A 17,634-nucleotide genomic window follows, 5' to 3' on the forward strand; every position below is an offset into this window, starting at 1 on the left:
TTTTTTTTTTTTTTTTTTTTTTTTTTTTTTTTTAAATTATAAAAAAAAGGAAAACCTAATTTTACTTCATTTAAGCAATTAAAAACTTAGGGTATTGCTACCTTACTGATATCCCAAAGGATTAATGAATCAGTTTGCATGTTTTTTTAACAAATATAAATCTGGAAAGCATAATGGGTGTTTTTATTCAACTCCTTTAAATCCAAACATGCTCGTCTAGAGACTTAAATTTTGTTTGTTGTTTGTTTGTCCAACTTATTCCAGTTGATACAATAGCTTTTTTAAGCCATACTACCTATTCTCAGGTGTATTTCAATCTGAATTTTGAGTGGAAAATTCTAACAGATTTAATTCAGATGTGCTGGATCAGGGATGAACCCAAACGTTCCAGGACAGAGGTTTTTGAAGAGTTAAGTTGCAGACCCCTGATCTAAACCATTCATTCTGGCAAGTTTTACGATCAAGGTCCTGGTGAAAGCTCAACACTAAGCCCAAGTCTGTAGGTTGAATTTTTGTAGCCCCTATCTGGTTAGCATGTCCATTTTTTGTTTTTTTTTATTCAACCAACTCAGACCAACGTCCTTCTCCCTGCTGAAAACTTATCCCCATTTCTGATATGTTTAGGGTGATCATCATGGATTTTAATTTATGGTTTTCTTTGCAAATCGAGTCAAATATGAATTTATGTCCGACTTCAAGTTGCTATTTATTACCAAAAAAAAAGATTTTAAAAATAATAACAGTTGCTTATCCATTACATAAAATCCAAGTTAGAAAAATTGATTGTTTTGTTATGTGACAGTGTGGGAAAAATAATAGATAAAAAAAATCCTTTAACAATGTATTAAAAGCTTAGCCTCTATTTTATTAAAGACGTTAAGTAGGGGGTTGTTTTTGTCTGTATGCAATGGCTGGTGTCACAAATAAGGGCAAGAAATCCTCTTAAAAAAATAACAAGGGAGAGCAGGTTAGTTAATAGATTTTATAGATGAAGGAGCTGAGAGGAAATGAAAAAGATGGAGAGGCTGTGAACAAATCGGGGCGTTCATTTACTCCCCACTTAAAAGGTGGCCCATGGTGAGGTTATTGAGGGAAGGAAATTGGATTTTCACAAGAGTTAACTCGTGAAAATCCAAGTGTTGTTAATTTGAGTCCTGCTAAATTCTGAGAGGTGATGTGATTCATTAAGCAGACATTGTAAAGATGTGTTTCCTCACACACAGATGATGCACAACGTCTTTTAGACGCTTATTACTCATGTCTGGCAGAGACAAACATGTATTATTAGATCTGTTTGAATTGCTGACATGAATGTGTGTGTGTTCAGGACTTCTGGCTCACTTAAACTCATCTTTTTGATCTTCCTGTCTTGATGCCCCTTCCTCTTCATCTCTGCCTAAACTTGTAGGATTCTGTTTACATAGGTATGGATTTGAACAGTTCACAGTCCAGCTGTGTAGACTAAACACATCCTCTATATACGTGTGGGTGTGTTTTTGTGTGGCGTTCGCTCAGCACCACAGTCAGGTCTCCCTCTGTGTTAAGAATTACGACTGATGGTAAAGAAAAAATGTGCTGTTCAAGGCAAATTGCAAGTATAGGAGATCTTGGATTTAATTAAGGTATAGATGCACGCTCTCGCTTTTAAACGGGAGTTGTTGTGAATGAGAATAAGAAAAAGGGTAAATTTACTGTAACAAGCAGCCAGAAGAAAGAAAAGGAAAAAAATGGAAGCGTCAATATTTTTCCATGGAGTCTTTTTCCATTCGCCCTCTTGTTATCCCCCTCCTGCCGCAGTGTGGTGTCTGACTTCAGATCTAAGGAATCTGATGTAACAGAGCTGCTCAGGAGCTGCTTTCTCAGCCCTTTACACGTGTGCTTATGTTGTGGAATCCTTCAGGCTTTACCTGAATCTTCCCTCCTTAGCAAAAAGAAAGGCGACTAAACCATAAGAAGACATGTTGAGCAGCTTTCTTTCTTCTTTCTTTCTCTCTGTGCATTGGTTTTCTTGCTGCCATGCTGTTTTTCTGCGGCCCTCTGAAGTATTTGGACAGCTGTGGCCGGCCGTGTATTATAGAGGTTGTGACCCTGACATCTTGTTTAATACCTGGCCCTCTCAGCCTAATTGATGGCCAGAGCAAACACTGAGGGCCTGAGCTGTGCAGGAGAGCGGCTGCCTTTGCATAAATACAGCCCAAGCCTATTTTAATTTAAAGCCATTTGCTGCCTCTGAACTCATTGCTATATACAGAATATTTAAATATATGCACGTTAATGTAATTGGATTGGTTTCCTGAAAAGATTTAGTTTGGTCCATTGGCCTCTTAAGCAGCATTAATTTTATACTTAACTGTATATAAGCTCCTTTCTGCTGCAAATCTGGAAAAAATAGCTCTATACATCACTTTTTATCCTCCAAGTTGTCATGCTTACTTAAAAACATGACTCAGGCTTAGCCAAGCTCCTGTGACTCATTGTGTCATGGTTAATAAATTATCCTCAATTAACGATCCATGTAATTAAATCCCAACTGGAGAAGCCTTTATTAATAATACTTATCATTTAATGGTAACAATCAATCGGCTTTTTTCCCCCTCGTCAGCAGGATGACTTTTAAATTCAGAAATAAATGTCACCTTTTTGAAAGGTCGGCAGAAGAGAAGTTAAGAGAACGCTAAACAAAATCTCTGTTGCAGTTTGCCATCTGTTCACCCCAGTGTTTAACACAGTGGTGGCAGCATTATGTTGTGGGGAGGGACAGGAAAGCTGGTCAAAGTTAATAGGAAGATGGATGGAGTTAAATACAGAGCAATCCAGGGATCCTGAATGACTGCCATCTTCTTACTTTGCAGACTAACTAATCAGAACTGTAAATTTACAGTAATATGTTTATATTACTGTTTTTATATATATTTCTTTAATATTTTTCAAGGCTGCACTTTTAAAAGATGAGATTGTCCAGAGAGCTGTTCCAAATGAAATTTCATTTTGTTTTACTTGTGTAAACAAATAAATCTAAGTCTAAGAACTTTATTTTAAATACAGCAACGTTCAAGGTTTGAATGTTAAAAAAATTAAGCAATGTTTTGTGGCCCTCAGACTCTCACTTTGCTGTGTTTTGTGTGTTTTTTTCAGGATATTCTCTCTGTTTAGGTAAGTCCTACTATTTTCGATTCAACCATCCTGCAGAGGCCAGCCGAATGAAGAGCATGCTTCCTCAGAAGAGCCCAGTGTCCGCTTTAGCCTACAACACAGGTACCTACACCGAGAGTCATAGAACACTTCCCTGAACCTGAGCTGTAATTGAGCCCCATCTTGGCCTCCTTGTCCGTTTGAAACCTTTTTTACCTTTTATAGCACCCCCCCCCAACCCAGTCTGTGCAGTACGGGAAAAACCAGAGCGATATAATGCATTTATACACCAGATAATCCAGATTTCTCCAAAGCAAGTAAAAGTATTTCCCAGCTTTTATGGTAGCAGACTTGCAATGCCAATGAAATAATTTGAATCCATTTAATTCTAACATTTTCACACATGTACAAAATTTTTACCCAAAATTTCTCATCTGGTAGCTCTCGGTTGACATTATGAGACAGCTTGATTTTAATGTTTCCTCAGTAATTAATACGATCAAGGTAAGATCGTTGATCAGTGGTTTTTCTGCCCTTTTTAGCCTGAGATAGATGCTTAACACACAATAGCAAAGGTGTTTTTGAGCTGCTGGTGAAGATTCTCAGTCATTCAAGTCATAGTCATTCCAAAAAATAAAAAATAAAAAACAATCCACTGGACTTTGTTTCCAAGTTGGAAGACATTTCGCTACCCAAGAAGCTTTTTCAATTCAAAATTTTTCTTTTCTTGGAATGTTTTTTGAGCTGTTGAAAGCTTGGTTGTCTTTGGCGTACATTTTGTCAGGACTCATAATCTGACATGTGCAGTTTAAGAGCAAGACTCCAACACAAGGCTAGAATAACTTTAGCACAGAGAGAGTTTTGAAGGTAGAAGCGGATTGCTGCACACCACCACGCCTCCGTTTTTAAGCTGCCCATGTATGGACACAAACTGCATGTGTGTGTGAGACGTTCTAGATCTCATGATGTCTTGATTTTCTGCTCCCATTTCCATGTTGAGTGAAGTTTAGTTTCTTCCAGAGGCACAGCTTTGCTGCTATTTTTAAGATCTTTAACTTTTGTATATTAGTTTATGATTGAAAATACTTTGTTATAATAATCTTGGTTCATGGGAAGAGTTAATAGTTTTTTTCTTCATATTTTTTTTAAGCAGATCTATGGTTCTGAGTTAAGGGGAAAGTGTCTCTGTGTGTCTGCCAGTGCATGTGTGTGTGTATGTGTTTCTGGGTAAATGTGGCATTTAAACTCTGGGTGGTCTAAGCTTAAGGCCGTAATAACCTCTTTTCCACATAAAACCACAGGAGGTTTAAAAAAGATGGGCAGGTTTCTCCCAGGCTGCCTCACCTTATGTATTTTCACCTGCACACCGGATGATTGGATATTTACATCGAGCTTTGCAGAAGTCTTCACCGAGCTTCAAAGTAGGACTATTAATCAAACATACCGCTGATCCACGGAGAAAAATTCCACTTTGGTGTATTCGTTGAGAAAGGAGGTAGTAAATCAGATTTAGCTGAGGTCTGGAGAAAAAAACCCACAGACTCTGCTGTAAGTGCTGTAAATATAATCAGCGGGGGGAGGGCTCCATAAAACAATGTGGACTTTTTCATCTACCAAAATCGTTTTTGTGAAGTAAGTCAGCTCTAGTTGAGTTGTTTGTTTTGGATCTAGTAGATCATTCTTGTGTGCACCATTCCATACTACTTCTGAATGAGTTTGAGATTCAAATCCTAGAATCAGAAACTTCCCTCCATTTGTGGATTGTTTTGGCTCAGTCTGCTCTGCCAAAAGCCTAATTTCTGAATATTTAAATGCACTCTTTTTCTCTCTCTTTTCGACATTCAGTATATTTTCTTTGCTTATTTATCCTAAGCTTACAGGAAGACTCACAAACCCTCATTTATTGTTTCTTCTTTTAGCTTTCCCATTTCTACATTGAGCCTATTTGTTCAATCGATACTCCCTCTATCTAGTTTAGTCGTTTTCCTTTTGGTTCAATCATTGTTTTATATAATTTTTTTTTTGCAGATTATCTGAAGTTCAGCAGTGACTACAGTCATGCAGTAGGAGGCGCCGGCAGTGCTAGAGGGATGCGATCAGCCTCTGAGCTGCGGGATTTGATGGACACCCTGCAGCGAAAGAAAATAGCCCTGGAAAACAGCCTGAGAGCCAATGGGAATGCTAACCCCTCCTATTTTAGCGTCACACAGGTCAGCATTGGTTCAGCTCAACCCCTAAATTTAATTTTATTCTCCTTTTTTATAAACTCAGGGAGGTCTGTTTATTTATCTTTGACAGCACCAATGGAAGCAAAGATGGCTTATAAGGACTGGCGTTTGATCCTAGATGTTTACTTGGAAGAATTACATTTTATATATATAAATGATATGTGTCTTTTTTTTTTTTTTAGTCTCCACCCACTACTCCCACTCCCAGTCCTGCTGCGTCTTCATCATCCTATCAGGATCAAGCAAGGCGTCTCTACAGCTCCGATCGTCCACCTGTTTTCTTGAAATCGGGCTCCAGCCTTCCCCCTGGAAGACGATCTGACCCTTCGTCTTCCTCTCGTACTTCTCTAAGCCGCGGTCAGGACACCCGGCGACTGCACAACCCAGGCTCCTCCCCTTTGTTGTCCACGTGGAACGGCGGCGGGTCCTCTACTTCTGTTGCCAGTAGCGATAACATTCTCCTCTCTCTCCCTCCCTCTTCCGCATCCCGTGCTCCATCGTCAGGGGGTGCTGCCAGCATGCCCTCAAGCCCCCGTTTGGGCCGGCGTAACCATGGCAACCAGGAAGTATTACCCGCCAGTCGAACCAGGAAATATTCGGCCGGGTCGCTGAGCAGTCTGATGACTGGAGGACACAGCCGATCACTCCCACGTCTATGTCCCTCCCCGTCTCCTCGGGGTGATAGCAGCAGAACGCTGCCTCTTTCAACACTCCCTCTGAGACAGACGGATATTAACGGGAGTTACAAATTAAGCAAGGAGACTTACAGCAACAGTCCAAATGCAAATTCTGAATTCAACCACACCTTCCAGCAAGTATCCAACAGGAGTTATACCCAAACCAACGCTCAGGGGGAAGGTGTTGTATCTATTTCTCTTTCCTCCCCCAAAAACTCTTCGTCCTCAACTTGTTCCATCTCCTCAACAACTACCCCACCAGATGTGACGATCCCGTCTAAAGCAGGAGGCTCCTCTTCTCCACGTGTCGCCAAAAAACTTAGCCTGACCTCCACCAGCTCCTTTGGCTCAGTCAGCTCGACTAATTCCAGCCCTCCAGACGCAGGATCTCATTCCACCCAAGGAGTGTCTTCAGGTGTAGAGAGGTACTCAGGGGAGAAAGAAAGGCGATCTGGAGGTCTGGAGAACACCTGGGCTGGGGAGACGAGGGCTTCACTTGGGAAGGCAGGGCTGGATCATGGGACCGGTCTAGGGGAGAGGAGACAGTCATTTGGAAAAGCAGGAGTGACTCCACCTGGGGGATTTAGGGAGAGAAGGGGAAGTATTAGCTCCCTTAGCGGGAAGGAAGAACTGACAGACTACCACCAAAGGCAAAAAGAGGAGAGAGTTCGTGAGCAGGAGGTGGAGAGACTGGTAAGTTTCCCAGCATTGGCCTGTGATATGATCTGTGTTGAATAGAAAATAGTGAGATTCTTGTGATCCGGTGTACAGTTTTTGTTTGGACGCAAAAACACAGGTTGTCTGAACAAAAACTCTTCAGCGTGAACTCTGTTACAGAAATTTCCGTCACGATTCTTTTAAATCAACCATGCTTACTGTTCCTTCAATATAAGCTCTGCAGATATAATGATGGTTGTGCTAAAAGGTCATGGTTTACAGTGGAAGTGTGGAAAGCACACGCACCCAAACGGGCTTCAGAAATCAAGTTAACGTAGGAATGCTTGTCTCCAGAATAGCATTCTCTTTGGCCTCTCAAACATACTCTCCCAGGGAGCTCAACACACACACACACAGTGAGGTTCACCACTCAACAGATGCTTATGGCAGTTAGCCCATACTAACAGGACTATTCTTAACCTTACGCTTGGATTGTGTGTGTGTATGTGTGTATATATGTGGGTATGTGTTTATGTCAGTCATCTGGAGGTCCGCCCAGAGCGGTTTCAACCACCGAGTAGCCACAGAGTCCATCATTTAGATGCGGGTCAGAGAAACCAAGATTACAGACTTGGTATAGCAGGTGGATAAACACACAAATGCATAAAACATAATAATTGCAATCATAAAGTTACTGTTCCTCTGTCTTTATACATCTTTTTTTCCACATCGTCTTGTTCTACTAATTGACTCTAGCTGAGAAATATGTTGGATAGTTAGTAGAAAATGAGAGCCTTTATTCTATTTATTTTTTATTATTATTATTTTCCCCAAGAGTCTGATTAGGAAGAGGATTTCAGTTCAATCTGGGCGTTGGGGTTTAAAATCCCCTTTCATTGTTGATACATTTGCTGCCATCTAGTGGTTGTTTTTCTTAACTGCATCTAGAAATGAGAAGCTTACATAGTGTTTTTACACTGAAATTTTTTAAATGATATTAAAAAAATGAGATAAATGTCTCAATACCTAAAAAAGATAAAGTCAAAACATTATTATTACTGTATCAATCTTTAAAAAAAAAATAGGAATGTTATCAGGAAAATAAATTAATATGTAAGGTGAAGAAAATACAACAGAGCTTGTTTGACATAATAAATAAGCATTATTTTTGTATGCTATGTTTATGTTAAACTCTAAAATGCAAAAACAAAATTTATTATTGTATGCACTTGTGTATACATAAAGACAAAATAAATCTGCATAAATCTAAAGATTTTTTTATCTAATACAAATTAAAAAGATCCATCTCATTCATAATGATTTAATGCTTATAGGAAATAAAAGATACATATAAAAAACTGTTAATAAAACTAATAAAAATAAGTAATAGATTAAGTTTTATCTACTATTTAGGTCTTTCACTGACTACATTTTGGGATACGATTCTGTTTCACTTGCTCTGCCAATAACCAATTAGCATATTGATGATTTATTTCCATATTTTTTTTCTTGGTATTGCATTTGGCCTTCACCATCCATTCACTTTGTATAAATATAACATTATGTGACAAAACAACAAGAAACGTCTCTGCTTCATGTTGTTTGTTGGAAGCTATTCACTGATCACTCTGTGGTCTCTGTAGTGCTGTTTTCCACCCAATGAAAATGCTTCCCCTAAAGTGTCTTTGTTTCTAATGAGCAGACACGTATCTCTAATTAGAAACCATTCCTTCCTTTACTATCCTTGAACACATCTTTGTTCCTTTGCGGCATTGCAGACATTCCTGTGTTTTGGATGATGGCTTGTTTTCTCGCAGGCTTCTGATTGCAGCTGACAGCTGTCCACCTCCTCATTAGATCGCTTGGTCTCTCGCTGTCACTTTCACACACACACACACACACAAGTCCCCTTCTCTCCCTCCTCCTTTCTTTGGTTCTAATATTACCTGATGTGTGGCTCATCTACCTCCCTGTCCAGGGTTATTATAGTGAGGGGAGTCATTTTGACTCTTCACAGCTTCCGTCTCTGTCCACATATAGCTGTGCTAGTGCAGTTAGTACAGTAGTTGGGGAACTGTTTTTGAGTTATACTGACTGAGAGGAAACAATATGAAAGTGCTATGATTAGGTAGCTGTTAAAATATAGGAAAAGAATGGCCCTGGGTTCTAAAGAATTAATGATCTGATGAGGAACTGGCACCATCATTTCTGCAATGCTTCCCCAGGTAATCCTGATACTTCAGAGCAGAACTTCTATCATCTTTTGTTTGTATGGATTTGTTCAAATCTGAGCCTAATTCAAATTAAACGTATAAGCGTTGTATTTTTCTCCATCAGCTGCTTGTTTTGATGATCTAGTAAAGAAACTCACTTTCTATAAGAAAAAGTTTGAAGTAGTTTAACTTGCTCTTCCTGTGACTGTGTGTGTATTTGTTTGTTTCAGGAGCGACAGCGGCTAGAGACCATCCTGTCTCTTTGTTCGGAGCTCGGGCGTGCTGAGAGGGACGGAGGTGGGCCGGCGGCCAGTTCCACGTCGGCTGTCGCCAACCTCCAGAAGATTAACCAGGAGCTGGAGAAGCTCCAAGTAAATGATGAAGAAGAAGAAGACGACGCCCCGTCCGTGTTTTCAGACTCTTCGGCTGTTAACGGATCCATAGGTAGTGGTCACATGACCTCCCTGGGATCAGAGAACGGTTACCTTGATGAGGACCTACAGGTGCGGCGGAGGCGCAGCAGCGGACACAGAGATTACAGGGCAGAGTCGCCTGCTGTCAGCCTTCGAAGCTTTGCTCCGTCCCCCTCTTTAAAAGCTCTTAGGACAAATGAGGTATCAGTCTAATACTTCAATACAACTATTTCCTATTAGGGCTATTCTAAAGCTCGAGAGATTTTGACATAATTTGTTCCAACATTTGCATTTATTACCCTTTCAAAATAAACCTTCTATAGTGGGATTCATTGTAACTCTATGTGAGCATTAATGCCTGTAAAACATTCATATTTGTCAATAAATTTTGGGTTAGAGAGGCATACATCAGCCTTAGTCTGGATTATTATTTATGAAGCGTTTATGTTTTCTATTCTCTCACTGGAAAGCATGAGAGGTACAGGGTTGCTTGGTAATACTTGGAAAGCCTTTATGCCATTCCTTTGCCCAGATGGAAGATATTTACAGCTCATTAATTAGATTAGAGCAGAGGCCAAGTGTTACCATTTGAAATTGACACCTGCTGCTTGTTTAAGTGGGTTTATATCTATAAAAGTACCTCATCTAAAAAAACAAAAACAAAATAAAAATCCTGCAACATTGTTTTAAACACTTTCTAATCAGTTATTTGACAAACTGGGTCAGTTTCTCTGGTTTCACACTGTACATGGTGGTAGTCTTATACATTTCTTTAATGCCTTTGCATTAAAAGGGGCTGCAGCTACTTGTTTTTACTCTGTTTTAAGTTCGTTAAATCTGTGACCGTTTTGGTGCTTTTTTTCTAGTCTGCAGAGGATCCAGCCTCCTGCTTAGGGCGAGTCTCGCTGCCTTCAGAAGAGGAAGTGAGGCGTGTGGAGGAGGAGAGAATTCAGGTGCTGAACAACATCGAGGAGCTGGAGCAGAAAATCAAAGATTTAGACAACCAAATGGAGGAATCTGCTAGAGAGGTAGCTGATGGCTTGATCCATCCTGGTGCCTTGATTAGTTTATGCTAACCAGGGTGTTCTTTTCAAAACACATTGACTCTTGTTCTTTCAATCGGTTTTCAATCTTTATTGTGTTTTGCTGAAATGTTTTATCTAAGTAAAAATGTGGGTTTATTTCTTAAAGGTGGAAGTTGAACGAGCGCTTGTTGAAGCTGAGCAGGAGTCGGAACTAGCTGCTCTCCAGCGAGAAAAAGATGCTTTGGATGAGCTTCACTCCAAGATTGAAGACCTGGAGACAAAATCCCAACAGGAAAAAGAAAAGGTGATATTCTTCCCTTTTTCTTACAACCCATGATCTGACTTTCCATTATTTGACTTTATCTGAATTTTTGCATTTATCTCTTGAGAGTCGGTAAGTGACATTGATACGGGTGCACATTTCTGTTATGGAAAGGTTTTACGGATTGAATATACCCTTGTAAATATAAAGGCAGCCCAGTATATTCGGGGGTCATGTGTGTAATCCGGAAGGTGCTAATCCTCCTCATGCTCTCCCTGCTCCAAATATATATCTGCTAATACTACCCAGGATGCATCGGTCTCTAAAACTATTCTGTCCTACACACCCTAGTGCAGGAAACCTACATATATATGCAAGGGCGTATCATTTTACCCTTAGACCCCCGCATTGATAGAGTGAAGATCCTAAATGAATAAATAGCTATAATAAGAGTTGTGGCTCGTTCTTAAATTCAGCACCTGGAGCTTTCCTTTTCTTAGATAAAGTCCTTTCATCTGGTTAGTTTCGGCACAGCTGCGGTCAGGAAAATGACAAAGAGGGAAAGATAGACGAATCAATCAGTGAAGTAAAGCTGAGTGCTTGTACATATTTGGGTGGTTGTTTGTGTTGTGTTTAAACAAACCAGAACATTAATGTGCTAGTTAATCCTCTGCTGAACCATTCCGTACGTCCCCGTTACCATTCCCACCCATCACTTCTATAACACTCCTGTAAACAAACCTGACAAAAGGCAGGACGTACATTTGTTACAATATTTATATTACCCTGACATACCACCTCCCATTCCCTTAACCAGCTCTCCATTTCCCTGCCAGATGTGTATTTTTTCTCTCCCCTGCGTATTCCCCTCCCTCCCTTTAGGCTAGTGTAACTGACTTAGACGCCATGATAACTAACTGTCATCCTGCAAGCTCCCACTAACTCAGCCATCCTCTTTCTGTCCTGCGTGTGGATGTGTTCTTGTCTCTTTTTGTTTTTTTATATGTACACATACACAAATGTGTACATGGTGTCCGTGTTGTTGCGTGGGAATGTGCGTACATGTACATGTATGGAAACATGCGTGTACCAGGCGTGTGAGTTGCTGCAGGCAGAAAGGGACAGAGTAGAGAGGTTGGCTCAGATTGTGTGTGAGCAGCGCTCCCAGCTGGACAGCTGCCCTGAAGCCACCAAGGAGCCCCTGCAGGAGCAGCTAGCCAGGGTCAGTACACACACACACACACACACACACACTGCACACAGCATTGCACTGTGAATTATAGCCCTGTTCTTACACAGTGGACTTTTCTATACTCTGTTATATTACATTAATACACTTCAGCCTATCTTTGTGTGAGGTTTCAACAGAGAGTGGAGCATAGTTGTTAAATGGAGGGAAAATGACACATGGTTTTCAACATTTGAATCCAGAAAGTCTAGAGAAATAAAGCATAAGTATCCATGCAGGCAGTTTTACTACTCCAAAACAAAATCCACTGCAATTGCTAGTTTTAAAGTGGATGGGATTATTGGATAGAATGTGCAAACAGCTTTTCTCACAGGTATTTCTAATAATATTAGTAGAAAAATACCATCATGATTCCCAAAGACGACAACAACCAAGTTATGAATACATTTGTGAAGTAGTTTAAAGTGGGAATCAGTTATAAAACAATAGATCTTGTCTGAACAAACACTCTTCAGCTTAAAGTCAGTTGCTGAGTCCATGAAAAAGAAATTTCAGTCACAATCCTTTTAAATCAGCCATGCTTACTGTTCCTTCAATGTAAGCTCTGCAGATAAAAGGATAGTTATGCTAAAAGGTCATGGTTTTCAGTGGAAGAATGGAATGCAAATTGGCTTCAGAAATTAAGTTGGCATGGGAATGCTTCTCTCCAGAATAGCATTCCCATTGGCCTCTCAATCATACTTTCCCAGTTATAAAATAATAGATCTAAACCTTTTTGAAAATCTCACAGAAGACTGTTCAATCTGTTATCCAAGATAGAAGGACTATGACCCAAAAGCAAGAAAAGCAGCAAATCTTAGAAGCAGCCCGGAAGTCCATGGTAACTCCGAAGGAGCTTCAGAGATCCACTGCTCCACTGACACTGAGTGTTGAAAGCAGCTAGTTTTAAAGCCTTTAAAAAAGCTATGTTAACGGTAGCAAATAGCTATCAACTTTTGGGACATTTTGCAAAACGATATGCATGGAAGGAAAATAAAACAAGGGTTCTAATCAAAAAAAGCTTGTCTTTTAGAATGGCCTAGTCAAGGTATAGACCTAAATTAGATTGACAATTTGTGCCCAGACTGTTTTTAACAGATCAACCGTGAAATATGAAATACTATTTTGCAAAAAGAAATGGGGAACAACTTTAGTCTATAGACAACCTTTCTAGTGGGTCAATTGAAATTCATAAAAATTTCCTTAGTTTAATAGAAAACTATGAAATATAAGAATGTGTTCAAAGTGCATCATTTTTCTTCTATTTGACCATGATGCAGAAATGTATGTTGGTCAGTCATGCAATTTTCTAATAAAATTTCAAAGTTTATTTTTGCAACAAAATATAAAGGAGTTCAAAATTTATATATTGGTGATTTTTAGTAGAAATATGATTAAAAGAATGTAAGGGCAATATTAAGCATAGATCAGGATAAAATTAAACATGAAAACTATTGTAGGGTTCAGTCGGACTGAAAAGGCACACGATGCTTGCAAACTAACATGCATGTAAAATTTTGCACCTTTTCAGCTAAACCGCTTTAACTTCTCCTTTGCTTCACTCAAGCTTTGCTTCATGCAACTTCTCCTTTTTTTCATCCTTCTCCTAAATATAACACCATTTGATTCTATATTACCAAATACAATTCTATCTTTAGAAAAGTTTAGATCTATTAAAGGTTGAAGGTCGTAACACCAGAATAATAGCTTTTCCTTTTAGTGTTGAATTCAACACTAAAATTTGCCATTGTTAAAATGGCAAAATAAATCGAGGTTTAATTGCATGTATAGTCAAACATCAAAAATAATTGGTTGGTGATGGCATGTCTTTGCCTGGTTGACTTGTGTCTGATATTTAGTTTTGTTTCATTGTAGGTTTTTCTCAATATTTTAGATTACATCTAACTGAGACATCTATAATCTCTAGGGTGCGCCACACATCAACAAGGTCTCTATCAAACTATTCAAATAAAAGAAGATTCTGCAGTATATTTGCAATTGTCTAATTTTTAATACCATGTCTTTGATAAACTTGGATGCACTATATGAAATGTTATACTTGTCCCTGGGAATAATCAGTTCCTTGTCTTGCAAGGTTTTTATTTCTGTGCCTTCTTTCTGTCTATCCTGTGCATTAGGACTGTGAGGCACTAGAGGCAGAGACGAAGCGCTTTGAAGACCTGGAGTTCCAGCAGCTTGAAAACGAAAGCAGACAGGACGAAGAGAAGGAGACCCATACTCAAGAGCTTCTCCGAGAAATCGCAGACTACCAGCGCAGCACTGCTACTCGCAAAGTAATGCTTCTTACTTTTGCGTTCAACTTTGGAGGGGGGAAATGTTTTACACTCCAGATACAAGGAGATTACATGGTTACTGCCGTTGTGTCACTTACTGATCAACTAATTTTCTCTCCTTTAGGAGCGACTGTTGGCTCTGAAGAAGCAAGCAGCGCAGATAACTGAGCAGGCTCAGAGAGAGCAGGAGAGCTTCCTGAAGGAGAAGAGCAACCTTGATGCCATGCTGCAAAGAGTATAAATCATTCCCCCTTGATGCATCTGTCTTCGTGCACAGATTAAGACAAAGTGTATTTCTTAGTTTATTTGTTTTGTTTTTTTTCTCTGCTAGGAAAAGGAAAGCCTCGCCACACTGGAAAGAAAATATGGTGACCTCACCGGTGGCCGGAGTTTCTCTCTAAGGGAGGTAGGTTTGATTGACAGCGTGTAGACAGGATGTGACTCCTTCAGGTTCTGAAAGTGGGTACATTCTAGGTGAATTAGTCATTTGGATCTTCTTCTCTGCTTGTTAGGAAACTGCTTCTTTAGCAGATGTATGTCGGTCCCTTCTATGCTCTATATCTCTAAAGAACACTAAGGTACTCCTGTCTTGTTGGAGTCTTCCATGTTTTCCTTCAGTTTTTCCTCAGTGACTGATTATTGTGACAATAACTTAATCTTAAACTCTGTTTATTAATGCTAGAATAATGCCCACTGTCTGTGTGACTGTGTCTGTGTTACATTTTGCACCATTCTAACGACTAATTTCCATGTTTGCATTGGTAATTTGGCACACTCCCTTCAGCCTATGCCTCACCCATTCTCTTTCCTCTATTTGTTCTCATAATACCCTGCAGGGCTATGTCACTGTCAGTGAAATCAATGAGCTTTACTCACAGCTAGGGCAGGACCCTAACCCTGCCCCTGCCTCCTCTCTGGCCAAAGCCCCCAATGGGTCTGAGGTAAACCTTTCCCCTGAGGAAGACACCACAAAGCCGACGGAGGACGAGGTGTGTGGAGTGGTGTGAACTGTCTCTATCTCTAGTTTAGTTGCCAGCCGATGATGAGTCTTTTTTTTTCCCCCTGAAATATTTCTTTTTTTTACTCTTTTTCTGTACCTCACCATGTTTGGTTTTCTTTTAAAAGATTTCTCAATCTTCATCTGCCGACTGTTGCTCCTCCACCTCTTCTTCTTCTTCTTCTTCCTCCCATGTAAATTCTCGTCCCCTCCCAAAAACCCCCTCCGTGCACTGGCCAGAAAACATGGTAACATATCGAGACCCCTCCCCACTCCCTGACTCTCCCCCACCTCCTCTTCCTGTCAAAAACCATCATCAGCGACACAGGCAGGTAACGATGTGTGCTTATGTATGTCTGGTTGCCTTTATTTACCGTTCATATACAGTTATGGCTAATAGTTTTGAGACTGGAAAAAAATATATATTTTTCGTGAATTCTTGTTCCTCATTCAAAATTTTAGATATTTTCCCTTGGATCAGAGTCCTGGCAAACAGAAACGGGACCTTTGCTGAGATTTTCTGAAAACATTTCGACACCTATCCAGGTGTCATTTTCAGTTCTCTTGGCTCGCACTAGAACAATCTAGTTTGGGTGCTGATGTTTTTAAGCACCTCGAGGCCAATCCTCCTTTTTCCTGAAGCTAAACCTTGAACATATCTAGTGTGTCGTAAAAGACCTCTTTACCATTAACGCTCTGTTGTCATGGATTCCGTTGGCTTTGATAAGAGGCGATGGGATATAGGAGCGAGCAAAGGTTGCTTCACCATGTTCCAAACAATCTAATAGGATCTTGTTAGAGAAAATTATGCGTCTTATCCAGAATCAGTCACACCTGTCTTTGCAACCACTTAGCAAGCTCTGTACTGATGATGTACTGACCACCTCCATAGTTTATTCCTGTTTATAGATTAACTTTCTTGTTCTTTGAAGTTTTAATCTTAGCAGCTTAGACATTTTGGTGATTTCAGAAATGATTGATTTTTCATTGCTATCTGACAACCAGCCTACATAACTATGGCTGACTACTACTATTTTACTTTGTGATTCATTCAGAGTGAGATATTCCATCCATCCATTTTCAGTCACTCTTATCCAAAGCGCGGTAGTGAAGGGCGCTGGTGCCTATCTCCAGCTGTCTACGGGTGAGAGGCGGGGTACACCCTGTACAGGTCACCAGTCCATCGTAGGGCAGCTACTGAGATATTGCATAAGATTATTATTGGAGTGAAGCCGTTTAATTTGTAGAATTAATATATTCAGCCCGTTTCAAAATGTTTGGCCATGACTGTATTCAATGTCATATTCTTTTGTATTTTGTTATCTTTATTGTTATCTTATATTCCAGTTCATAAAAATACTGTTTACATAAACAACAAAAACAATAGTGCCATGTATCCTGACAACTGGATTCACAACCACCAGATGGCAGCAGAGATATAGCTATATGTTACATCATTACAATGTAACATGCTCCTTAAGGATTAAACAAGAATACGAATAATGTATCATCTGTGTGCTTTTGCTACCTGTCTGTATGATTAGCATCTCCGTTTGCTGGAAGAGAGAACACGCTCTGAGAAAGAAAGCAGTTCACATATGAGTGACACTCTGCCCAGGAAGAAAAACATTCCCACTCTGAATACCCAGTTTACATGTGCAACGCTGGGGCGCAGCTATGCAACAAAGGTGCCCATGCATGAACAGACTGCACAAGCCTTCAACATGTCTATACTGTCTTTATTAATATCCAAAGCTGCCCCTCCAGTTGTTTTATTCTCTCTTATGATGACTTTTGTTTCTCTTCCTACATAGTCCCATCAGCCTCTGGTTCAAAGCACAAGTTGTGGCAGCATCCTTCCCAGAATTCTCTCTCTGTCCAATAAGGAGACTGAATCTCGACGGCTACAAAAAGGTACCACCAGAAAAGGAGGGGGTTTTCACCCTTTGATCACAAATGTTGTTTGAAATGTATTTTGGAGCATGTACAATCAATACCCTACAAATTTTGTTCCATACTATACACTCTAAGGGTATGTATTCCAAAGGCTAAATGTGTAACGCTTTTCTTAAACCTGATATTTGATTTGATCCAATTCAATTTATTGAACATAGATGCAGGATTTATCGCTCATGATATCTAAAGAGCTGAATCTTTGGTTTTTACAGACGAATCAATCACCAGGATAGATTTGACCCTATTATAGATTTTTTTTAACAGCCCCAAGAACCTGAAACATCATCAAGTTTTCAAATTGTCTACGTTTGATATCTGAGACATTGCACTGCCAATTTTCCTTTCTGAAACATCTAAAACACCTCATTCATCGTCACAGCAACCATGTATGTGCTGTTGCAGCACTTGCTAAAACCATTGTGAAAAATTCATCTATTGAGGTCACAATCACAATGGTGATTTGACAGTATAATCTTTTGCTTGAATTAGATTTTTACTTGGCAAGATTTTTTATTATGATTTTTTTTTTTCATGGTAAGGAATGTTTGACTT

At 39.7% G+C, this 17,634-nt stretch overlaps 1 protein-coding gene across 7 annotated transcripts in view; it reads left to right on the plus strand.

The window, feature by feature from the left end:
* Nucleotides 1-17,634, plus strand: part of LOC107094115 (pleckstrin homology-like domain family B member 2) — a 42,235-nt gene that overhangs the window by 16,685 nt on the left and 7,916 nt on the right. For 2 of the 7 annotated variants that reach the window (XM_015389540.1, XM_015389581.1), the window contains 15 exons: nucleotides 3,136-3,255; nucleotides 5,161-5,342; nucleotides 5,543-6,730; nucleotides 9,138-9,521; nucleotides 10,187-10,348; nucleotides 10,512-10,649; nucleotides 11,701-11,829; nucleotides 13,974-14,129; nucleotides 14,254-14,364; nucleotides 14,461-14,535; nucleotides 14,642-14,707; nucleotides 14,966-15,118; nucleotides 15,255-15,458; nucleotides 16,671-16,814; nucleotides 16,941-17,040. In XM_015389540.1, coding sequence (XP_015245026.1) covers nucleotides 3,136-3,255; nucleotides 5,161-5,342; nucleotides 5,543-6,730; nucleotides 9,138-9,521; nucleotides 10,187-10,348; nucleotides 10,512-10,649; nucleotides 11,701-11,829; nucleotides 13,974-14,129; nucleotides 14,254-14,364; nucleotides 14,461-14,535; nucleotides 14,642-14,707; nucleotides 14,966-15,118; nucleotides 15,255-15,458; nucleotides 16,671-16,814; nucleotides 16,941-17,040 — 3,312 coding nt within the window. The remainder of the gene's footprint in view (nucleotides 1-3,135; nucleotides 3,256-5,160; nucleotides 5,343-5,542; nucleotides 6,731-9,137; nucleotides 9,522-10,186; nucleotides 10,349-10,511; nucleotides 10,650-11,700; nucleotides 11,830-13,973; nucleotides 14,130-14,253; nucleotides 14,365-14,460; nucleotides 14,536-14,641; nucleotides 14,708-14,965; nucleotides 15,119-15,254; nucleotides 15,459-16,670; nucleotides 16,815-16,940; nucleotides 17,041-17,634) is intronic. The other 5 variants (XM_015389549.1, XM_015389557.1, XM_015389566.1 and 2 more) reach the window with 5 other exon arrangements.

The sequence above is a fragment of the Cyprinodon variegatus genome, unplaced genomic scaffold (assembly GCF_000732505.1).
Source record: "Cyprinodon variegatus isolate N-32 unplaced genomic scaffold, C_variegatus-1.0 Scaffold20, whole genome shotgun sequence".
Classification (NCBI taxonomy): domain Eukaryota; kingdom Metazoa; phylum Chordata; class Actinopteri; order Cyprinodontiformes; family Cyprinodontidae; genus Cyprinodon; species Cyprinodon variegatus.